Source organism: Coenobita brevimanus, chromosome 67 (assembly GCF_032717465.1).
Source record: "Coenobita brevimanus isolate Jiangsu-jjx chromosome 67, ASM3271746v2, whole genome shotgun sequence".
Lineage (NCBI taxonomy): Eukaryota > Metazoa > Arthropoda > Malacostraca > Decapoda > Coenobitidae > Coenobita > Coenobita brevimanus.
In genome coordinates, this window is record NC_137020.1 from 12,417,241 (window position 1) to 12,443,247 (window position 26,007).

A 26,007-nucleotide genomic window follows, 5' to 3' on the forward strand; every position below is an offset into this window, starting at 1 on the left:
TCTTGGAAAACCTCTAATAGATGTGAATCTTTTAAATACCTTAAGAAAGCTGCCAGTATCATAGCCTTCTGCAACATCTGTATACACAGCTCTGGTAGCCATACAATTAAATATGACTCCATATACCTTCCTTTTCACCCTTCGTTTTACAGTATCACAAACAGAATAAGGTCCAGAAAGATCAAGTGATACATTGAAAAATGGTGGTGAAGGTTCAAGTCTCTCTTTTGGTAATTCGCCCATGCATTGAGAGGTCACTTTCTTGTCAATCATACGACAGGTGGTACAGTGCCGTTTCACAGATTTAATAACTCTTCTAGCACCAGGCACCCAAAATTTTAACTGCAATTTAGCAAGACAAGCCTCTACACCATCATGATTTTCCTGATGTATCTGACTAATGTATAGTTTTGTGAATGGGTGGTCTGATGTTAAAAGAATGAATTAATCACGGTTCCAATTAGCTTTCATCCACTTCGATATTCTGGTTCCTACCACTACTACTTTCTGATCATTTAGCGTGGGCCCCAGTCGTTTGAACCTAGTCCTCCAATCTGGATGGATTGAGACTTGAACTTGTCTGATCCAGTAATTCTCTGCTGCTTGTAGGCATTCTGCGGTAGGCTCTTCACACAATCCTTTCAATGACTTTGCCTTGACAACTTGCATTACCCGAGCTGTGACTGAAAGCAGTTTCTTGTAGCTGCTAAACCTACCAATATCTATCACTGTCTTTACCTCAGCCTCACATGCATGGGTAGTTGCTTTCACAAACACAGTATCAGGTACATCTCCCTCAAAACTCTGCTTCACCGGCCATTGATCATGATCTAAGTAGAGAAATTCTGGGCCTCTTTGCCACACAGAATCTGGTCCTAATTCTGATGGGGTACACTCCCTTGTTGTCAGGTCTGCTGCATTATTTTCAGATGTCACCCAATACCATTCTGTTGGTTTTGTCCTAGATTGGATTTCAGTCACCCTATTTGCAACAAAAGGATTAAATCTAAAGGATTCCTTTTGAATCTGAGCTCGTACTATAGAGGAGTCTGTGATATGAATAACTCTTTGGAACTTAAACTGCATTTCCCTTTCAATTGTAGATCTCAAACGACTAGCTACAACAGCACCACATAATTCTAATCTCGGTATACTGATCTGTCTTGTTGGTGCAATTCTGTTTTTGGAGCACAATAGATATGATTTAACTGAACCATCAGACAATTCCCATCTGACGTATGCAGCGGCCCCATATGCTTTCTTACTACCATCAGAGAAAACAACCAATTCTGGGTGGCCTACGGTGGGTATCGGTTTTATACATCCGGGAAATTCCAACTCTTCTAACAGGAACATCATCTCAAACAGTGATTTTGCCTTTTCATACAAAATTTCATTAATTGGTTCATCCCACCCTCTTGATCGATCCCCCTCACTGTCTGTAACTACATCTCTCATCAATAGCTTAGCTTTAAGGGTAAATGGAGTAATAAATCCAAGAGGATCATACAAGGTTGCAATCTGACTAAGAATCATGCGCTTCGTCAACTGGCTTGGCAAACGCCTTTCTAGATCACCTAACAAAACATCTGGTTCAGACCTTCCTTGACGAGTTTTCCTTGAAAAATTGAGTTTGGCTTTGAACAAAAAGATATCCTCCTTAGGTTTCCAATCTAGACCTAAAACCTTTTCATGATTCGTATCCACAACTTTCTCACTGATGCATCCATCATCTCCAGACATGATCCACTGTTTCATTACAAATCCTCCTGCTTCCAACACTTCTTCCACTTGTCCCATCCTTTCAACAACTATTTCGGAACTATCAAAGCTTCCTAACACATCATCCACATAAGAATCTTCAATAATAGTCTTTATAGCCAAAGGATATTCCTCATTCATTTGAGCAGTCTTCCTCAATGCCACCATAGCTATTGCCCCCCCTGGTTTATCTCCAAATGTCACAGTCTTCAGTATATAATGATCAGGAACTTTCTCTGCATCTAAATCTCTCCATAGAAAGCTGTGAGTATGCATATCAAACTCTGATATTTTAACACTGTTGTACATTTTCTTGATATCGCCAACTATGCCAATCCTATTTTGTCTGAAACGCAAAAGAATCCCCAACAAATTATTTAGAACATCAGGCCCTTTAGCAAGAAAATCATTTAGAGCCATTCCTTGGAATGATGCAGCTGAATTAAACACAATCCTTAGAGGTGTTGACTGAGATTCTGGCTTATGGATTTCATGGTGTGGCAAGTAAAAAGTAGGGCCCTCATAACTCTCCAATTCTTGTTGGGTCAACTTCTGCGCAACTCCTCTAGATACCATGTCATTAATTTGTTCCTGATACTTTAAACAGTACTTCATTCCCATCTTTTTTAATCTTTTCTCTGTAGCTCTTAATCGAGCCAAAGCCATGGGGAAGTTATTAGGTAACTTAGAAGGGTCACAGATCCAAGGGTATTCTGAAATCCAACATTTATTTCCCCTATCATAGTGCAATCCATCTTCAATAAGTCTAAGTTCCCTTTCTTCCTTTATAGTTAAATTTCCTTTAATGGAACAACCTCCACACTTGCATCCCCCACATCTTGGGGTACACAAAGTTCCTAAGCTTTCAGTCAAAAAGTATTCTTCAATTACTTGACAAGGGTTTAGCCGAGATGTAAGAAGCCACTCTTCAGGCTTAGAACATGCAACATGATTCACCTGAACATTAAGGCTAACGCTTTGCTTTCTTTCTCCATCTATACTTCCTCTAAGGCAAAATCCAAAGTCATTAGCCAACAGTTGAACACTGTGCACTGTTTTTACAACTTGAGGTAAAAGAGCACAGTAATCTGATCCAATCAATAACTCAATACGTCCGCTGGGTCTCTTTAACTGCCATTCCTGTAACCCAAACATATGTGCAAATGGAGTCACGTCTATCTCACTTGACACACCAGTGATTTCAGTTATACCACAGGCATCAATTATTTTTTCCCTCCCAAATTTATCTTTCAACAAGACTTTATACACGTAACTTTCTACCTGTTCTGTTTGCGCACCAACCTTGGTTAAAGTTAAACTCACAGGAGTCCCAACAAGACCTAGTTTCCGTGCCATCCTATTGGTGATTAAACTTAAATTACTTCCTGGATCATAAAGGGTGGGTATTACCTGATTAGCACTGTTCACATAATCCGTCATGAGCATTACTCCATCTCTTGTCACATGGCTACTTGATGCTTCCACAGTAGTACTTCCATGGCTAATGAATATGGGATGAAGGGCAGAATGATGATATTTTCCAAAGCGTTCCCCATCTACCAGAACTCTACATGAATATCCTTGACTGCAATTCCTTGCTAAATGTCCTTCCTTCAAGCACATATAACATATACCCTTAGATTTCAGAAATTCAAATTTTGTCTCCTTAGGCCACTGTTTAAAGGTTGCACTATCTTTTAGATCATGAGTATCAGACTCATGCACACAACATCTCTTGGTATTTCCCTTTGGTCCAAAATTTGACCCATTTCTGCTTGGCATTCCCTGAAAGTTATTACTAGCAAAGGATAAGTTAGATAAACATTTGAACATTTGATTTTGAAATTTTTCCTGACCTGTAGCTAACTGCTTAATCGCCTCTGCAAGTTCAGAGTCCTTGGAAGTCTCTTCTTCACACACATGAACTGTCGCCCTAGCACTTGCAATCCTTGACTCATCTTGCAAATACTCTATAACTTTGCGCTGTTCAGTCAAGAATGTTACTAAGCTTTTAAACCTGTCAGTACCGATAGACTGTACCTTTATTGCCCATTCTCTTTTCAAAGTAGGTGGCAACAATCTCTCCACTTGAGTAATTACAGTAGTGTTTTCAAGTTCCTGTAACTGACCCAAATTATCAATATCCAACCACACTTTCTCTACAGTATTAATCATGTTAATAAGCCTTTTATTGTCACCTTCAACCACTGGTTTAGTTGCTCTGATATCTCCTAAAATAGAATCTATCATTTTAGCTGGATCACCATAAGTCTCTTTCAGACGAGCCCACATTCGGTTATAATCGTCTAAATCTTCCACTAATTTCTTAGGTTCATCTTCCAAGGAATTCCTCAGCACGTACGGGTCCATTCCTTGCTGAGACACAACTAACCTTTCATAATCCTTAACAAAAGTAGGAAATGCTCTGACAGAACCACGAAATTTAGGAGGCTCCAGTTTCTTTATGGCAAGTGATGGTTTCTGTTTCACCTTCCCAGTCTCAGTTATCAAAATATTATAAACTTCATTTTTATATTTTCAAGTTCAGTTATGTATTGTTCATACTCATCATAAGGTTCAGATTCCTTTAAAAGAGCGATCATTTCCTCATTCCTTTCATCCACCACTTTGAAGCACGTACTAACCTCCTCATACATTCGTTGAAGCACTTCACATGATAACTTCTTTCCGTGGGCTTCCTTGAAGATGTTGACCTTCCTAGTGAACCTTCTCTTGGCTGCTGTCCGGTTTTTCTTGAGCTCATCCATGGTTGCGAGTTGTTGAATTGTATTGTTATTCAGGTTTGAATGAACACTGCAGTTCTGCGGTGTCGGATCCGTTTAATGATTCAACCTGGTAAATACAGCTTCATAAATAATAAACAACAAAAGAATGAACTCAGATTCACTTCCCAGCAATAATCGCAAACACACGTCATATATATAATTACAAAGAACCTTAGTATGATATCAAATAATAATATCACACTATACAATGTGACCGACCATACTAAATATGCAAAATAAAATGGACAATTATTCATGAACTTAAGCATATTTTGAAACTTTAAAAAATGCAGTAAACTTACAACATGGCCGCACTGTCTTCCAAACATCCACCCGAATAACATCAGTCCACATACAGTATAGACAATTTCACACAGGACAGCTGCCAGACCTAAACTCGGGGCCCCTCTGCTCAGCTCCTTAACCTCGTACCAACTGACCCCAGGACTCCTTGAAATATGGTCACGTGACTGGCTACTAATAGTTTATCACAAACTGCCGCCATTCGGCTTGTTTCACACGTTAACCGTACAGCTTAAATTTAACCATTCATAAACAAGTATCAGTTAAAACACTGAACCTCGCAAATACAACATTTTCAAGACATTCCAATATTAACTAATATTAACAGTACACTATGATTATACATAAATGTAACTTAAGCTTATATCACTAACAGTACCAAATCACCCAAGGGTATCAACATACTCCTCGTTATTCCAATAAACAATCAGTGAAATCTTAATACATACAATATACAGTATATACAGTATTTACACATAAATAATCCTACACATATACATCCACAATTGTGATAGACAAATATGCATCTAAATAATCACCATAGAATAGTAATACAAAAATATCGTGATTTCTGATAATCACGATACACATATAAGACAGACAATGGGAGTGACAGACAGACAGACAGACAGAAAGGCAGATAGATAGCTAGACAGAAAGACGGAGTGACCGAGAGAGAGTTCTAAAAGCATCAATTTCCATGGAGGATACACAGAGAGGGAGATAGACTAACAGGCAGATAGACAGACAGGCAGATAGACAAAGCGAAAAACAGACAGACAAACAGACAGAGGAACAGAGACATACATACATACATTCACACAGACAGACAGACAGAAAGATAGAAGACAGACAGGCAGACAGACAGACAGAAAGATAGAAGACAGACAGGCAGACAGACGGACAGAAAGGCCGGTAGATAGAAAGACAGGGTGGCAGCTCTATTTGCATCCCCTTCGATTTCAATAAAGAACAGACGGACAGATAGATAGATAGATAGATAGGCAGATAGACAAACAGGCAAACAGATATAGCAAGAGACAGACAGACAGACAAACAGACATATATACATACCTAAAGTCAGTCAGAGAGACAGACAATGAGAGACAGATAGAGACTGACAGACAGACACATGAGACCCTGCTCACGACGTCCTCCTTCAGGCCAGGGAGCATTGAGCAGATACACAGCTAGTGAGTGTAATGAATGGCAAATGAGACAATAAAACAATGAAATGCTTTCATGTCACACTCTTGCTCTATATCTCCCTCCCTTCCTTCATCCATACCTCACAGTCAACCCTCTTCCGTTCCTCTTCTCCAGTTTTTTATTTTTTCCTCCTCTTCTTTCTATTCTCGGTTTTTCTCCCTCTTCTCTTCCTCCTCCTCCTCTTCTTCTTTTCTTCTGCTTCTTCTCGTTCTCCTTCTATTCTTCTTCCTCCTCCTCCTTCTCCTCAGCACCCGTGTTGTCAAGACGCGTCCCGGAGTGCTCCTCACTACCCAGTGAATTACCAATCAAGTGGTGTATTTATCGGTGTGAATGTGAATAGATCTGTGCATAAGAGTCTCACACATACTTCCACCTTGTTAAGCATAAAATAGCTTGCATGCAAATGTTTTGAGCGTGTTAGAGATGTAAAACATTCACCTGTCCAGTTGTTATCTTTGTTACCCACGCCTTTGTTATCGATTTCCCGCCTGTTGTTTCGATCTCAGTTACTTTATTTCCCACAGCTCAAGGTAAGTTAGAACAGTACCATATAAAATGCGTGACTTACAAAGCAGTGCCCCTGAAATGGAAACAGAAGAATACCGTAGTGCCCCCGACAACGGGGCAAGTGAGATACAGCCCAGTATGCCCGGGAACGTGCCGACACCCCCACATGGACCCCCCGGGGTAGCCGCCACCACTCGGAGCAACCCCCGGCAACAACGGCATATGTCAGCCAGGGCCGTTCGCCCCTATGTCACGCAGCCACCACACCGTCGCCGTCGCAGGAGAAGGACACTACCTTCACGGAGTGAGATTGTTGAACCAGGTAGGGGTGGAGTTGTTCTAGACACTCCAGACGGCGCCCCTCCTCGTGAGATGGCCTATTGTTGCTCCGAAAGTGTCCCGGTAGAGACGGCCTATTGTCGCTCCGAAAGTGTCCCGGTAGAGACGGCCTATTGTCACTCCCGCCCTCGTGAGACGGCCTATTGTCGCTCCGAAGGTGCCCCGGTAGAGACGGCCTATTGTCGCTCCCGCCCTCGTGAGACGGCCCACTGTCACTCCGAAGGTGCACGGAAGGAGGCAAGGAGCGAGATGTCACCCCGGCAGGAGACAAGAGCCCAGGCCTCCCATACCAGAGTGTCCCAGACAGGCCTCACAGCCTCCCCTGGCCTCCGCTTCCCATGCCTGGCTCTGGAACAGACGCAGCTGACGGGCCCCAGCGTAAGCCGATGCCGCAGCCCTCCCCTGTCAGCGCCCCTAGACGCTGGAGACCGCAGTCCGCAGTCTCTCCCGATCCTCCCCAGGACACCCGGGCGCGATCTCCATATACCCCCACGACGATGTAAGGCTCCCACCTCTGGCCGAGACTTACACCAGAGGTTCCTGGAGCTATTCTGCCCCAGTCCCAAGGGCCATACCCCTGAGCCCAGCCCGGAAGCCACGGGTAGCCCGGGACGCGAGAGGACGCCCCTACGAGTTGTCCCGTGCCCTCTTGGCACGCCTCCCCTTGGCGGTGCCCCTAGCCCGGCAGGATTGCCGACGGTGTGTTCCCGCCCCTGCCCCCACGATGAATACATGTGACGCTGCCCAGAAACAGTGCAAGTGATTTAGGTTAAGTGTGACTTTGCCTAGTGTAGTATCGTGCAGTGACTTAATATAGTGAAAATCGGGGCAAGTAAGATCACAGTGAGAGAATAAAGGACGAGTGTGCGAACCAAGATCTGATGAACTGTATTTATGAGTGATGTCCCTTATATACAATTAGTAAGACTGTGCCACCTGGAAATTCCTCCGTAGTAATACACCCCTACTGCTGTGAGCTCTAAAGAAGTAATACGAGAAGGTGTTAGTGATATTCCCCTGTACGACACCCTCTCGTCCCAGTATCTAGTGTAAGTGTAAACCAAGAATAAAATCAATTACCAAAGTCCCTTCGCTATTGGAAAACGTGTAATCCTCATTGTTAATACTTGCCTCTCTCCAGTATTACCATAACTCCCTCCTAGCCGTCACAAGTCACTCCCCGCACCCACCCCCTTTCTCCCCACCCTTGTGAGACTCACTCTCCGCGCCTCACGCGCGCGCCTATATTCACTGTACCCTGAATACACTAGGATTGATTGTGTTGGCATTAATATCGGATAAGCAAGTATCCTGCGAGATACACATGTCCTAGATAAGGTTTTATTTTGCTATATGTTATGTTGTGATATCTGCTGATTTGTCATGTGTCTGATTGTGGTAAGATACGTGTAAAGGTGATTGCCTAGAGTTTTTGTGTCCTGCCTCTCTTTATGGCACTAAGCTCCGGGGTCAAAAGAGGACCCCGCTCCACGTTAGGTGAAATAGGAACGAGAAGTCGAGCCTATTTACACCTAGCATTACACCATAACTAGTATATTATCTTTACTTACTTGTAAAGGGTGTTAGCATATTGAAAGTGTATTCACCAGTTAGAGCTTTTTTTTGTCTGGACTGTGCTTTCTGACCATCAGGTGTTTACGTTTGGAACTGTAAGGTCTAACTAGTGTATGATTGGTTGTTTGCTGTTTTGGTAATTAACACTGTCTTGTGTAAAGAGATACAATTGTGTGTTAAGTCTGTGTATAATGTTTCACTAGTAATATAGTATATACATTGTACAAACAATTGTTTGATAAGTGTACAGTAGCTACGTTTCATTTCGATTTTTCCTGTTATTCTATTATTATTTTCAGTGAATCAGTTTATAGCATATTTCTACATTTCATGTTAAGTTAGATAATATCACAGTAAGAGGTTTTTCTATTCCTTTTTTTCAATGGAAGTTAGTATATAGAAAGCGTATCTCCCTAGTAATTCAGTATTTCATTTGTTATGAAGGGAGATTTGCCAGTTAGGTAGTCTCGCACCTTCGAGACGTTTCTCGTACCGTAAGTTCCGGTACGAGTCAGAGTTGCCAGTTTTCTTGCTGTTTGTGAGCGCAGTTATTTCGTAAGTTATGCATTAATGTTTGTGGTCTTTTTCTCTATAGTGATTTATTTAAGTGATTGCTTGTTAAATTATGTAATTTAAGTTCGTATGGTAAATGATTTAGAGTGTTATGTAATGTAAGAAGACTTTGGCATGTTTGATGTCTCGTAGTTGGTAACTGTTGTTACTAGGGGCTGATGCAAGACCAGCACGTCCGAGAATGTTGGAGAAGTAGATGATGCTCGAACAATGTAAGGATGGATAAGAGACTAGAACGAGTTTAGTCGGGTGTCAAGTCAGTTTGAGTGAAGTGCGGTCGGTTTTGGTATAGTGCAGTGTCAAGTGTCAGTGAAGATTGTGTATTTTTAGTACTTGTGAAAATAGTGGTAAATAGTGACCAGTTTTTGAAATCTGTATATCATTGGAACTTGAGAAAACAGTGGAGTGTCAAGCATTAAGTGTAATAACTTTGAAGTGTTGTTAAGCATTAAGTGTAACAGCAGTTAGTAAAGTGTGTATAGCTCCAGTGCTTGTGAGAACAGTGAAGTTGGAAAGAATTAAGTGGAATTATTTGGAAAATAAAGACAGTGAACTTTAAGAAGCCAGTGTTTATTTTCGCCTTAGCTGATCTTGTGTACTGGACACCTAAGGCTGACCATAGGAAGAATAATTCACTGGGCAACGTCCTTCCTGTACTGTACTACTGCTGCTGGAGCCTGTGGCAATGTGGGGTAAGGACGTAACACATTTATAGAGTAAATTATACATTTATAATAATATCCTTATGCAGTTGTAAATTTTTCTATTTTCTTGTCATGGTATTTTAGAAATATTACCTTTCACAATGCCGTCCATGTTGGACAAGTGTCATGAGTGTACTGGTCGTTTTGCTCACCAATATTTTTCAGATTACCTTTCGTCACCTGTGTGCAAACTATGCATCATGAGGAAAGACCTTGAAGAAGGCTTAGCTGAATCACAGGGAAATTACAGGGAAATCAAGGCAGAGTTTGAGACAATGAAAGCGTTTGTAGCAGCAAGTGCAGGGAATCAATGACAATATTCAGGAAGACACTTGCTAACCGAGCCCGTACCAGTCCCCGCCCATCAGGCAGTCACAAATGATAGTGTATCTTCTTCGCCCAGCAATTCCGTACTTCCCTCGCCAAGTGTAGTCCCCTTTACTACGTAAGAAATTGTGCAAAACCAGTAAAAAGTACAAGGAAGCACCTGCTCATAACTAAGTACAATTGCTACCAGATCCTTGCTGAAGTAGTTAACGAGACTTAAGAAACAAGGCTTACTGGGGACTCCATTGTACACGGTCAGCTGGAGGAATTTCGTGGATGCGCCCCCAGCACCAGGAAGAGGTACTATTTTGCAGGAGGTGGATTACGTGATATAACAGAAGCCTGCAATGAGGTCACAAAAGACGCAAGCAATGAAACTCTCTTTCATTCATGTCGGTACAAACGATTTGAAGCACAACAGATGGAAAAAAAATGCTAGTATAATATCATGAGATGATCAAGCGATTAAAATAAAAAAGTCCACAAATATAACTATATCCAGCGTACTCCCAAGGATAAATGCAGAAAATAGCTTCTACGACAAGGCCTTCAGCACAAATAACCATCTAAAATCTCTCTGCACACAAGAAAGAGTAAACTTTGTCAATCTGTGGGAACAGTTCTATGATCAACATATTCTTTTCCAGAAAGATAGTCTCCGTTTCAACTCAGTAGGAGCGGCACTGTTAAGTAGGCTTTCACATGATAAAGTTGCCCTTTTCAAGTAAGACAACACGGAGCATCCAGGAGCAGCAACCTCAAAGTAAATACCCATAAAGTCAGTCCATCAACTATTTGGGATAGAATTAGAGTCTGCAGTGTTAACACATGTAGTTTGTGGAACAAATTTGAGGATTTGAAATCTCTTGTTTACCTAGGAAATTATGACATTACTGGCATCACAGAGTCCTGGATTAAGACATCTGACAGTGACTTTTTAGCGGAATACACAGTAGAGGCGGTGGCTCAATCGGTAAAGAGGTGGCTTGCGGTCCTACTGGACCCAGGTTCAAATCCCTGCTGGAGCAGGGAACAGTTTAAGGATTTGAATTTCATTACGGCAGACTTTACCGATCTACCAGAAGACCCGCCGACATGTTGTAAAAATACCCCCACTAATACCAATACACCAGTCCTGTATGAGACAGCCCTAGCATGTATTCGGTATGGACGGTGCGTGTTAGCGCCTAAGTGGTGACATGTAGAGGTGTACGATATGTAGGAGGACTACTGGGCCTTGGGAGCAGGCTGAGATGTCTATGTCCAGAGTCAAGCATATAAAAAAAAAAATTGCGTACAATATTTCAACTGTGAGCGACCATACCGTGCTGGTGGTGGTGTTTTACTATACATGAAAACTAGTCTCCACCCACTTGTGCCGTCCAAACCCTGTACTGTCAACATACAGTAGATGCCAGTTATGATCAATTAAATATTAAATCACATAAAATGAATATATGTCTCGTCTATCATCCTCCAGGACAGTCAGCTGACACAGATGAAAAACTTTACTATCAAATTTTGGGTATCTGTTGTCAAGAGGATAGTGTAATTTTTGGTGACTTCCATCTGCCAGTAACAAAGTGGGATGAACAACTAACTGCTCACTCAGGACATGAGCTTTATTCGAATCTTCAAGATAGTACCCTTTACCAACACGTAGAAATCCCAACGAAATATAACACTACCCTAGATATTATCTTAACTAGAAGTGATAAACTAGTTAACAACGTTGAAATCGGACCTGAGTTTAGTACCAGGGATCATTCGATTATCCAGTTTAATATTACTACTGAAAAAGTGAAAGAAACAGAGAAAAGGAAAAGTTCCAGACTATCATAGAGCAGATTTCACCAGAGCACTGTTTACAACCACGAATTGGAATCAGATGGCTGAAACCGATGACATAAGCCAAACATGGGAAATATTCACCAAAAAATTTAATGAAGCAGTGAAGTCATGTGTACCACTATGTAACAGGAGTCCAGCTGGTAACAGTAAACCAAAGTGGTCGTCCAGTGAAATTAAAAGTAGCCTAATACCCAAAAAACCTGCGTACCATAAATATGAAACTACAGAAATCATTGATGATAAATTAGTGTATGATAATCTACGCCGTGCATTGAAAAGACTTATCAAATGAAGCAACATAGGACTGGAGATCCACATTGCTAATACGTGCAAATCAAATCCTAAAGAATTTTACAGTTATATTAGAAAGAAAAAGGTTATGACTAAAGCAAAAGGCCCTCTAGAAACAAACAATGGCAAACAACACAGAAACTGTGGTTGAAATGGCAAACATTATTAACAATTAATTTGAATCTGTTTTTACAGTAGAAAATACCACAAGAACCCTACTGTCAGCTATAAACCATGCAAACAGCACTTTTCTCATTAACTACACTATCCACAATAGCAATATCCTTTCAGCCATAAATAGTACAAACATAAACAAAACTCCTGGCCCTGATAAAATATCACCGAGAATTCTCAGAAGCAATAAATTAGTTATTTACTACCACTCACTGTCTTATTTAATAAATCATTAAATACTGGGAAGGTCCCATGCGAATGGAAACTAGCTGATGAAACACCAAATTTCAAAAAAGGAAATAAGCAACGTTGGGTCTGGTTAGTACTTGGATGGGTGACCGCCTGGGAACACCAGATGCTGTTGGCATCCCTACGTGTGAAGTGGGGTTGGTGGAGGATTAGTGCCCCTCCCTGTAAAAATAATTAACTCTAAGCTGTTGGCCACCCCGTTTGGGATACATGGCGTCTGGCAATGAATGAATGAATGAATGAAATAAGTCGCACCCAGGAAACTACAGACCAGTTAACTTAACAACTTAACATCAATAGTGTGCAAATTAATGGAAACAATCATAAGAGATAAAATAGTTAATTATCTAGAAGAAAACAATATAATCCGAGACTTGCAGCATGGATTCAGACATCAACGTTCGGGCTTAACCCTTGGATTGCACAATTACATTTCTTTATCCTACCCTGTGATGCACAAAAAATGAAGAAAAAAAAATCTTAGTTTTTGTTTATTATAAACTTGAAGATAAACATCCAGGGATCATCTTGTAAAAAAAAAAAAAAATCCTCCGTCTTCGTGTAGGGCCATGCGTAAGTTTATGTAGAGGAGAAGTGAAAAAATGATTTTTTTTTTTTATTTATTATAAACTTGAAGATAAACATCTAGGGCATCATCCAGTGAAAAGAAAAAGATCCCTCTCTCTCTCCGTCTGTGTAGCGCCATGTGTAAGTGTGCATAGAGGTGGAGTAGCTAGCAGTGATGCATGACCAGCACAGCCTGAGCTGTGGCTTGCAATGCAACGCTACCCCGCCTGAGCTGTGGCTCACAATCCACAGGTTAACTAACTTATTGGACTTCTTCCACGATGTTTACAAATCATATGATGACTCAAGTGCAGCAGATATAATTTACCTCGACTTTCAAAATGCATTTGACGCTATCCCTCACAAGCGTCTCATGTGCAAAATAGAAGCCCATGGAATAAAAGGAAATACGCAGTATTGGTTACAAGACTGGTTTTCAAACCTAAAATAGCGAGTTGTAATAAGTGGAAAGGAATCCAAATGACGTACTGTGATTAGTCGCATTCCCCGGGGCTCAGTACTTGGGTCGATACCTTTTATTATCTACATAAATGATAGAGATGAGGGTTTAGATTGTAAAATAATCAAATTTGCTGATGATACTAAAATAACCAATAAAGTAACTACAACGATACGGTGGGAGTAGTTACAACATGACCTTAATACATTGGTGAGCAAGTGGCACATGAAATTCAACATAGAAAAATACAAAGTACTTCATATGGAAGTTAAGAAGTCACTGCATGATGGTATTGTGATCCCTACCCTGACGTATGGAAGCGAGGCGTGGACCTTGCAAGAGGGGAACAAGTCAAGAGTGAGAGCAGTGGAAATGAGTTACTTGAGAGGAGCATGTGGAGTGACGTGGAGGGACAGGTTGACGAATGAAGAACTGAAGGAACGTTGTGGGGTAGATGTGGATGTGGTTGAAAAGATTAGGAGAAATGCACTGAGGTGGTTTGGACATGTGGAGAGAATGGAGAATGAAAGACTGACTAAGAGGGTGTATGTAGGTGAGGTGGAGGGAGGGAGAGGGAGGGGTAGACCGAGGATGAGGTGGAGGGATGGAGTTGAGAGGTATATGAGGGGGGGGGTGAGTTGGGGGGAGGGGAGTCAAATGGTCGGTGACAGTGACTTGGAGGCGTTTTGTCTGCAGCCACCCTTTGCGGGATTAGGGCGTCGGGCTATAGATAGATAGATAGATAGACTTCATATTGGAAATAACAACATCCACGCAAATTACAAAATGAACAATGTCCAGTTATCAAGTACAGACAATGAAAAGGATCTTGATGTGGGAATATCAAAAGACCTAAAACCAAGTAGGCAATGCAGAGAGGCAGTTAAAACTGCAAACAAGTTAGTGGGTTTTATTGGAAGAACTTTTGACTTTAAATTGGGAAAAGTGATACTTGCCTTGCACAGCTCACTAGTGCGCCCCCATCTCGAGTTTTGTGTGCAGTTCTGGTCTCCATACTACAGAAAGGACAGAAAAATAAGAGAAAATACAGCGAAGAATCACAAAAAAGATACCACGACTGAGAAACAAACCATATGAGGAATGCCTTGATGACCTTATATTATTCATTCTAACGAATCGCAGGATGAGAGGCGACCTTATTAACCCTCTCACGCACCATAAGTTTCCAATAAGTTTCCATTCCCTGCACAGAAGCAAAACTCCGCTCAGGTTGCCTCCATTCACGCGGAAAGGAAAAAAATTCTATGGTCAATTTTACCCTCGGAAAATGCTTATATTGTTATACAGTATATCGTAGCCCATCATCTTGACTGATGTCTATACTATCAGATAAGCAAAAAAAAAAAAAAAACATAAAACAGATGAATAAATGTACACAAATGAAGCGAGAATAAACCTTATTCATGTGAAAACTAGCTTCCAATGAATTTCCAACATCACTGTGAAAAATTTTTCCCATGATGTGCAGTTGCTAAGGACATCTCTATATGCAGAATTTCACGATCTTTCAAATGAGCTTGGTTGCGATTTGATACGTCCAATAGTTTTCCAGTAAGTTAAAAAAAAAAAAAAAACTACAAAAATTGCCCAAACACATCAGAGTTGTTTATTTCGTATGTTATTAGTGACACTGTAACAAAAATATATGTAAATTACATCCAGTTTTTTAGCCCAAAGGTTCAGGAAGCCCATGATATAATTCAGAGTGTTATAACCCTTATTGTTATTGAGAAGGGTTGAGTGCAGCAACAGCTCATATGCTCCGGCCCATAGGCTGAGTATGTTTGTCATTAAGAACTGTTCGGAAAATAATTATTTGCACACATAGGTTACTATGCTTTACAAAAGTATGCATAAGAAATTATCAGCTTGATCATGCTTTCTTCAGATTTTTAATGCGACCTATACTTTACGAATAAAATGACTGAGAGAGTAGCAATGACATGCACCACATTTTCCCTATGAGAAATATATAAAACACACATTTTATACCATACAATACAAAATAGTATAAAAACTAGACAAATAAACTGGTTACTCACGTCCTCTAGCAGTGTTGTAGTGTTTCTTGAGAGGAGATGGAGTTGCAGAGAGGAGGAAAGATACGATCACAACGTGTGTGTGTGTGTGTGTGTGTGTGTGTGTGTGTGTTTCCGATGTGATTTACTGCTGTATGCTTTCATCAGTATGGTACTGATGAAAGCATAATCCTGTGCAGAGTGGCACATCGCAAACAGGACATGTATAGCTGGTGTTCTTCCTCCTCTTGTGCTAATAGCACAGCAAACACCGCAACCTTTTCCTGTCGGGGATTCTCTCTAAGGTGTGGTGCAGTGCTGAGTCCAAGCATGTCCTGTAATCCACATATCGACGGCGCTTGGACGGCAGTGTTCCTCCATCTCCTCGCCTCCGTACTCCTGCTGGAGGTGCAGTGGCAGGAGCTGTCCAAGTTGATGGGCCAGCTACTGTGGGAGGTGGAGCGGTCGTGGCAGTAACTGGCCGAGTTACTCCTGACGAACCAGCTACTGCAGGAGGTGGAGCAATGGTTGCAGAAGGTGGAGCAATTGTTGCAGGAGGTGGAGTGATTGTTGCAAGTACAGTGAAGGCTGCACTTGATGGAGAGGTTGCTACAGGTATTGGTGTTTTTCGTCGTGAGGGAAGGTCAGGAGCATGGTGAAGGGCAAGACCTGATGCAGGTCAGTCCTCCCCCCAGAATGCCAGGAGTTTGTCGTACATGTGCTCCTGGAATTCTAGGAGGGTCAAAGGCCTGTTGTCATTCTTGTAGAGGGTGTAGGCACTGAATAGGGCCATGTGAATGAATTAGGTCAGTTTCTTGGTCCACTTGACCGTCCTCCTTGGCGCAAGATAGTACTGGATGATCTGATAGAAATGATCCACCCCACCCATGTGCCAATTGTAGTCCTCCACCATGATGGGCTTGTTCAGGGTTTTGATAATGTGGTGGAATTTCTCATCTGGGTCTTTTACCTTCCCATGCACCTGCTTAGGAATGGTGGTGTCGCTGTGGAAGGTGGACACCATACTTACAATACGTTTGTCCTTCCACTGCAACACCATTACATTGCCTTTGTGCCTAGCTTCCACTCCATTGTCAGGAAGGTGTCTAACATTGCTGATGTCCTGCAGCTCCCACGTTGCTCCCCTTGCAAGTCATACTGTGCCAGGCACATACACTCCCTCTGTGAAGAGGCGTTTGCCCAGTGATACAGAGTTGTAATAATCGTCGATATACAACTTGTATCCTTTGCCCTTCAAAGGTTCAACGAGACCCCACACTGTGTTTTCTAGTGATTTCTTCTTCCCCTGTGTATACCTCAAAATTCCAAATGTAGCCACTCTTTGCCTCAGCCATGATGTAAAGTTTGATGGCATACTTTGGGGGCATCATAGGATTATATACATGGAAGAAGAGCCGCCCTTTCCAACCCAGAGATCCCTCACCCAGGCTTAGATGTTTGGATGGGATGTAAACCTCATGGATCCTTTGAAGGAGATACTGCATCACTGTGTGAATCCTTATTAGCTGGTCTTGATTGTTCTCGGGTATGGCAAGACAATTGAAGCATGAAAGTGCTTCGGATGACCCTGAAGCGCTTTCCATTCGTTGACCGCCGAAATATGGGGTAATCGTGAACCACTGTGGACCGCCAATAGTGTCTTATGGTTGGCAGTTCACAAACCCCCATAAGAAAGTATAACTCGAGGAACCTGTTGCAAAGGTACCAAACATCTAGTGCAGTCCCCAGGAACCTTGCATAGTTGTTGTTTTCGACCGTCAGGTAGAGCAACAACTCCCTTGTAAAAAAAGTTGGAAGTATTAGAATGGTGTTCTTGGTGCTGCCACTCTCAAACCTGGGATTTCAGTGAAGGGGCCAGCATTGGGTGTGAATGACCCAGAACTCCAGGTTTCATCCTGATGGTCTTCACCTGAAGAAATGCTTGGCTGTGTACGTGTGTGGTGCACACAACCCCGAGCCAGATCACTACCTCTCGGCCACCCACCAATACCTCGCCTAGGCCCACGTCGCCCTCGTCTTTGTGGTGGGGAGGGAGATGGTGATGATGATTGTGTGTATGATGGCTGGGTGGATGAAGGTTCAGGTGATCATGGTGATGGTTGTGATGAAGATGGTTGTGGTGAAGATGGTTATGGTAAAGATGGTTACAGTAAAGATGGTTGTGGTGGAAATGGTTGTGGAGATCGTTGTGGAGGAGATGGTTGTGGTAAAGATGGTTGTGGTGGAAACTATTGTGGAGGAGATGATTCTGGTGCTACTGATGTTGATGATGATGATGATGGCTGAAATTCAGGGGGAATGAAGTCTGAAGGGGACAGTGACTTTGATTTTGTAGGGGAAGATGATATAGAGATATCTTGGATGGGTTGTGAGATGTGGGCAGGTTGGAGTGTTGTGAGAGTGTAGGGTGACTGGGCGTAACGAGGTCAGTGTTTGTGGTGGAGGGGTGAAAGAGAGGTGGCGATAATACAGCTCAGTCTCCATAGTCATGGTGGTTCCAGTGGGGGCAGGGGGTTATACCAGTGGTGGCAGTGGTGGTAGGAGTGGTGGCAGCGATATCAGTGGTGGCAGTGGTCATAGGAGTGATGGCAGTGGTGACAGGAGTGGTGGCAGTGGTGATAGCAGTGGTAAGACCAATGGTGGCAATGGTGAAAGGAGTGGTGGTAATGATGGTGTTACTGCCTGTTGTGCTAATCGCCGCTGCCTTGACCGTGGCTTTGGGTTTATCTGTTCCCTTGGGGGAGGATTTCCCTCTCCCCTTCTTCTCCCTCTCTCCTCCTCACCAAATTCACTATCAGATTCACTGTCACTGGATTCTTCAGTTTCACTCCCACTAAACAAGTATTTCAAATACTCCTCCTCCGAAAAGCCTTTGCCTGCCATTGTAGTTTCAGTGTATGGGAGGGGAACAATAAAAATTGGTTATGAAATTTCAGATCTGGCTTTCTCTGAAAATATATGAGAAACACTTATAAACCTTCTTCACAAGCACACTGCAGTAGACATAACACACTATCAGTATAATACACGTAAGGTATGGACGGTGCGGTAATAGAAAACAAGGAATAACCTAGGCTGACTGCCAAAAGGACACTGAGCTAAAAATATGCCACTTGTCCCTGTGATAAGCTGGTGGGTGTTGCCATATATTTCCCTCAGACCTGGCCACCCTCACCTTTGACTCACTAAAATCTGACGCAATTTCAGCCAAAGGAAAAGTTTCTACGATCATTTATAAGGAAGTTACATCATGTTGCATCATCAGTTACTCTTCAGATTGCAAGGACTATGACTCACATTGCGTCATAGTGCACAAAAGGATGAAGCTTTTCAAAATCATGAAGGGATATGACAACTTAGACATGAATAATTACAGTAATCCCTGTACTATCCGGAAGCCCACTTTCCGGACATCTCCACTTACTGGACATAATCATCCCGGGATCCAATATTCCCAAAATGGTCTGAAAACCGCAAAAAATTTGAAAAAAATCCAACTTTTCCCTGCCCGTAATTTGAACTTGGCGCGTGCAGCGCGGAACAGCTTTGTTTTGGTGCCTCATTCCTCCGACATCCGCTAGAGCGCCCCTGCATCCTCCCCACTTTCCGCCCGTCTCTTGTGAGTGTACGCTCATTGTCATGGCTGCCCACGTGCTCGCTTTTGTGGTGGTGTCTTACCTGCTGCAGGTTCTCCTGCTGCTCTCGTGCCTCTCCTTCGTGTGTATGATGATGGCCCTGCCGCCTGAGAAGAGGAAGAGAGTGGTTTTGACTCTGGAGAAGAAGAGGGAGATATTGGAGAAAGTAGATGAAGGATGGTCTTCATCACGCATCCTTCATGAGTTCAACCTGGCCCGATCTACTTTGTTTGATATCAAGAGATCCCGAGACAAACTCATGCAGTACATGACTGACTTCTCATTAAAAAGCAAACGCAACGTGGAGAGGAAGATAATGTTTACTCCCAAGTCTGCTGAAGTCGACCGCTCCACATTGATTTAGTATCGACAGCAATGTGGTGCTGGTGTGATGGTATGTGGTATGGAGCTGAAGACTGCTGCTGAGAAGTTCGCAAGGCTTCACGATGCCCTAGACTTCAAGGCATCCGAGGGTTGGCTCTTCAAGTTACAACATGGCCTTACCAACCATAAGTCTCAAGTTACAACATGGCCTTACCAACCATAAGTCTCATGGTGAAGCTTTGGATGCTAACGAGGATGGAGTAGAGGAGTTTCGGCACAAGGTGAAGGGCTTGATCAGCAGGGAAGGCCTCACTCTCAGTCAAGTCTACAACGCTGATGAAACTGGTTTACTCTATCTCTCTTTGACTATGAACGCTCTAGCCGAGGAGACGGAGAAGCGTGTATTTGGCCGCAAGCTCTCCAAGCAAAGGATATCTGCTTTGTGTTGTGCTAATGCTAACGGCATGCACCGGCTTAAGCCAGTTATTGTTGGCCATGCAAAGCACCCTCGGTGTCTTCGTGGGGTGATGGATGTCCTTCATGTCATCTGGTACCATTCCTTGAAGGCATGGTTCACAGGCCACATCTTCAAAGACTGGTTCCACCACCATTTCATCAAGGAGGTCATACATTACCAGACGGAGAAACTGGGAATCCCACGCAACCAGGTAAAGGCCCTCCTTCTCCTCGACAATGCACCTGCCCACCCGTGCAACAAGGACTTGGTGGCTGAGAATGGCCGCATTAGGTGCATGTTTCTGCCACCTAATACTACTGCTCTCATCCAACCAATGGACCAAGGAGTGATCATGGCAACGAAGCAGCTATACCGACAGAAGTTCCTGAACAAGGTGATGGTTGTTCTCGAGGACGAGGATGAGCGAAGGGAGGGATGGGACACGCGAGGCCAGCAGACTTTGGAAAACCTTCGCTGCTACAACATCAAGTCTGCCATTTACAACTGGGCCAGTGGATGGAAGGAAGTTCCTGTCAAGACTCTAGAAAATGGTTGGTCTCGTCTGCTTCTTGGAATGGATGTGGAGCACGATTTCCTAGGTTTCGACGTGGATGACTTCCATGCACGTCTACATGCACATGGAGACGATGTTGATGTGGATGAAGTGCGTGAGCAGTTGGATGACGACGAGGGCGATCCTGGGTATCAGACCTTGTCTGATATCAGGATCGCATCTTCAGTTGCAGGTGTCAGTACCCAGCTTGAAGATTCCAACGGGACGGAGACAATGATGCGGACTCCTCTCAGCATGACACTACTCCAGCCATCCCCAAGGTGAGTGCACTCCGGGAACACCTAGAGTTCATTCTGGACTACCTGGAACACCTGGACTGCGACAGGGAGATGGGGCCCTTGGGACTTGTGGAAGAAGTGCGTGCTTTCAGGCAGTGCATCATTAATTGTCAGAATCGTCGTTCCTTGTATCAGTCAACGATCGACAGCTTTTTCAGGTCAGTGACCCCTGCTGTGCCCAGCCCTGGCTCCACTCCGTTGCTCCCCAAGACAGGCCCTTATGCTCTGAGCCACAGCCCAGCACATCAGCCACGGTGGAGTCACTGCTCGACATGAGTTTGCGTCTATCTTCAGAGTCGTCTGCAGTGGGTACGCCATCACCACGACCCAGCAACGCACCCGTAGGTCACCTCCCTGTGCTACTCTCAAACTCTGACAGTGATTAAACGGCAAGAACTTCTCCACTAGACCACACGGGAATTTAGTGTTGTGCAGTGAAAGAAAAACAGTGCATACAGTATTGTTAAGAAATTAGAAATCTGAGTGAAAAGACAAATAATTTTTGGACTGTAAATTTAACATAAATTAACTTGAGTGTGATTTGTTTAGAAAATGGTTTTATGAGTGGAAAGACTTAAAGTGCAGTGTGCAAACTTATTAAGTTACAATGGAGCATAAGTAAGACAAGAATGCGCAGTGTAAAGAGAATGGACTTCTGAGTGAGAATGACTAAGTTAAGTGCAAGACTTCATGAAAAGTGTACTGCAAGTGCTTCAGGAAATCCCTCTTACTGTCAGAGTCTGAGAGGAGGCGGTTATTCATCGAGATGGCCAGGGACTTGCTGTAAGTATGCAGAATGTTTCATACTGTACTGTACTGTATTTTCCATACTGTACTTACCTCTAACACCTCATTTCACTCTTTTATGTCCCTTATTGGTGTGAATATGTAGTGTCTTAGGTGCTATGGATGTGCAGTAGGGAGGTGTTTTTCTGAGTTAGGTTAGGTTAGAGTCCATAACTACCAGTCCAGGAGCCAGGGACTTCTAAGTACCCAGAATGTTTAATATTGTATAAACCTACCTCAAAAACCTCATTTTATGGTTCTTTTGCATTTATTTCAGTCTTTTATGTCCCTTATTGGTGTGATTTGGATCTTAAATAGATGCTATGCATGTCCAGAGGGAGTTGTATAGGTGTTTTTCTGAGTTAGTGTCCTTAAGTACAAGTCCAGGAGGCTGGTGCCCACTATCCGGACAGGACCACTTTCCGGACATGCCTTTGGCTCCATTACGTCGGATATTGGAGGGATTACTTTGAAATAAACCGGCCAAATCAAACCAGGAGTAATAGCTGCAAAATTATGGGAAAGCATTTCTAATGCCATGAAGCAAAATACCTATTCTTCAACAGGGTTGTAAATATCTCGAACAGGTTACCCTCAGATACCATGAACAGTTTCTCTGTTAAGACATTTAAAAACAAAATAGACAAGTACTTGCATAAGGATCCTTAGCTGACTCTGTTTCTGTCCAAATAACTTACTTTTTCCAGCTGCTCATAAGTTCAGTCCCCCCCTGATTACAAGACACTGTAAACTTAGCGTACCTATATATAGCGTCGCATCACATCATTATATATTTATCAATTTATTAAATGCAAATACAGTAGTATGAGCACAGACTAGGATCTGCACAGAGTGACCTGAGTTAAAGGTCACAACTCTTACTTTAGACCTATGATGGGCTGTGGATCACTGAGGGCCCCTGTTAGTTTAATTACCACCATCGGGATTTTTTTAATGTACCAGCGGTACAGTGATGACGCAGCCCTGAGGGGATATTCTCCCGCTTTTGGTCTGATCAGCTAGTCAGGTCAGGTGCGGGTAAGGGGATGGGTCTGTTATGATGTGGCAGGGGTAAACCAGTTCTGCTGTCGGGCCCTGCTGTGGATGTCACTGATTGCATTGCGCAGTTGACCCTTGTGCGTTGTGATGCAGTGAGGATCTGTCCGTTCTCCCCTTTGGGGCTAAGATGCGAATAAATGTGTTTGAATGGATGAGTAAATGGAGAGTGAGTCGTCCTGTCTCGGCTACCTCCCTTTCCTTGGGGGAAGCAGCCTAGGTATATAGATAGATAGATAGACCAGCGGTCACTGCTTCAGGAGGTAACTTGTGTACTTGGGTCGCATGGGAAAGTTCCTTGCACAGTGGAGTGGGCAGAGCCTAACTTAAAAGCGCAAGGCAAGGCTGCCGCACCACCCCTGAACATCCACACTGTGCACTGTGCAATTTCCACGCTATGTCGTCAGATGCCTCGTTAACTCACCGTACCCGTACATAATGTCGTGCATTTTATATATATATATATTATATATATATATATATATATATATATATCCCTCCCTTCCTCCCTCCTTCTTTCCCTTCCAACGCCTCTAAACAGTAAATCCATACAAATAAAAGAAACAAATGTAGGGACACACTAAAAAAGAAGTATCACTTCCAAGTGGGCTAGCCGAGCAGTTGTCTGAAATGTAACTTGATGAGAGAGAGAGAGAGAGAGAGAGAGAGAGAGAGAGAGAGAGAGAGAGATCACATAACACATACACACATGCATACACAAAGAATAAATAGATAGATGGAGAGATAGATCAACAGATAGACAGATTGACACACATGTGGATTTGGAGACAGGACAACACGAGCATTGCTCAATTCCTGTATACTACAAATAGGTAAATACACACACACACACACACACAGACAAACGTACATACTTACATACATACATACATACAGAATTATTCTACTCATTAGCTCTACCTATCTGTCTATCTATCTGTCTGTGACCAGACGCCATTATCCCATAAGGGGTAGCCGTTTGTATTTGAATTAGTTTTACTGGGAGGGGAACAAATCCTCCGCCAACCAATTGTTGACACGTAGGGAACACGTATGGGCTGATTATATGTTTACCACCCATAGGGTTGTCATGCAATATAAAACCACCTGAAAAGGAAAGAAGAGGAAAGATGAGAGAATTGGGAATAGAGGAGGGCAGGCGCAGAAAATGAAAGATAAAGATGAAGGAAGAGTGAAGGAAGAAGTAGGCAGCACCATCTCAGGTGAGTGGATGAAAGTCGCCACCAACAACCAACCCATCAACTCAACCAAATTGAATCCGAAGGTAACCAGACGTGGTGAACCGGTAGAAGGGTACCCAGATATCGAGCCTGTTATTTCCGGGGCACAAATACCTCAGACATCAAGGTCACAGGGGTCAAAGGTAATTAAGGACACAACTGTTCTATCGACAGGTGTGGTGGGGATGAGGCAGGTGTGTGGAAGAAGGACGAACGCATTTGTAAGAACATTCTGGTTTCTGACGTTGTTCACCATGTCTGCTCTCTTTCTCGCTCAGGTCAGTGCTATCTATCTTATCAGTACTCTTATATCTATCACCAGGCAGGATAGATAGATAGATAGATAGAGAAATAGACAGATATACGGAATAACCGATAGACAGATAGTTTGTAATATAACGAGAGATACATAGGTAGATTGATAGACTGATAAATGCAGACATATAGGCAGATAGATAGGTACAGTAGGTAGATAGATAGATAGACAAACAGACAAACTGATAGGTTGATACTGATATATATTTATTACAGGATAGATAGATATACTGACAGATAGAGACAGACAGATTGTAATTTAGCTCTAAAATAAATAGACATAAATAAATAGACAGATGGATATACAAATAGATTGATGGATAGAGAGACAAATGGACAGATGGAAACCGTAGAATAATCGATAGATATTTAATACCGGATAGATATGCTGTTAGACAAAGATAAATGGATAGATAGATAAACACAAATCTATCTAAGCTTCTAATACATCATATATCTTTCTAACCTTCTAATAATCTAAAAATTATTGTAGCTGGCCAAAAGAGAGAATATTAATGGTGAAGTTGACAATATTTCTATTCTAACCTAAACTAAATCATTTTCTAACCTTCTAATCTATTGAATATCTATCTGTCTAACCTATAATCTAAGTCTATCTAATCTTCTAATCCATCAAATATCTCTCTAACGTTTCATTCTGTCTAATATCTTTCTGTCTAAAGTTCTAATCTATCTAATATCTATCTGTCTAAACGTCTAATCCATCCAATATCTATAACCAATCTAATGTATACCTATCTAACCTTCTGATCTATCTGATAACTATATATTGAATATTCTAATCTAATAGATATCTAACCTAATCTATCTACTATCAATCTCTCAACCGTTTTAATCTATCCAGTATCTATCTAACCTAATCTGTTCTTTCTAACATTCTAATCTACCTAATATCTATGCACCTAACTCAAATCCATCTAATATCTACCTGCCTAACCTTCTAATTCTCTAATATGTATCTATCTAACGTTTTCATTTATCTAACACCTTTCTAACCTTTTAATCTATATAAAATCTATCTACCCAGACTTTTAATCCATCTATTATCTATCTATCTAACCTTCAAATCTAATATCTATCCATCTAATCCTCTAATGTAATATCTATCTAATCTTCTAATCTGTGTAATCTCTACCTATCTAACCTAATCTATCTAGCATCTTTCTAATCTTCCAATAATCAAAATAATATTACAGATGACCAACAGGGTGCAGTATTACCTAAGCAAGCCAGTCAAGGTGGCTATGAGAGTGAAAAGAACCACTTCCCTCACTTTTCCTGACGTCACGCTCTGTCCTAGGGCTAGTTACAAGTACGTATTTTTGACTAGTAACCAAGGAGACTCAATCCTAACTCTCCTTCATCTGTAGTTAGACTTGGGGATAATTTTGACTAGTAAGCAAGGAGACATATTCCTACGTCTCACTTTCCCTGATATACTACAGTATGTTCCAGTTGTAAAAGAGTTATCGCTTTATACTTCCCCCCCCCTCTCTCTCTCTCTCTCTCTCTCTCTCTCTCTCTCTCTCACACACACACACACTGTCAATCAATCTGCCTGTCTATCTATATTAACATCTCGTC

At 42.3% G+C, this 26,007-nt stretch overlaps 2 protein-coding genes across 2 annotated transcripts in view; one reads left to right on the top strand and one right to left on the bottom strand.

The window, feature by feature from the left end:
* Positions 1-444: 444 nt before the first annotated feature.
* Positions 445-2,337, bottom strand: LOC145405550 (uncharacterized). The gene has a single exon (XM_080276888.1). It carries the CDS (start codon positions 2,335-2,337, stop codon positions 445-447), a length of 1,893 nt encoding a protein of 630 aa, XP_080133014.1.
* A 21,740-nt stretch (positions 2,338-24,077) lies between these two features.
* LOC145405552 (uncharacterized) overlaps positions 24,078-26,007 on the top strand; it is a 65,702-nt gene continuing 63,772 nt past the window's right edge. The window contains exons 1-2 of the mRNA XM_080276890.1: positions 24,078-24,230; positions 25,620-25,735. Of these exons, the coding sequence (XP_080133016.1) occupies positions 24,078-24,230; positions 25,620-25,735 (269 nt within the window). The remainder of the gene's footprint in view (positions 24,231-25,619; positions 25,736-26,007) is intronic.

What these genes read in the sequence shown, in the direction of transcription:
- LOC145405550 (XM_080276888.1), bottom strand. Translation starts at nt 2,337, where the DNA reads ATGGTATCTAGAGGAGTTGCGCAGAAGTTGACCCAACAAGAATTGGAG.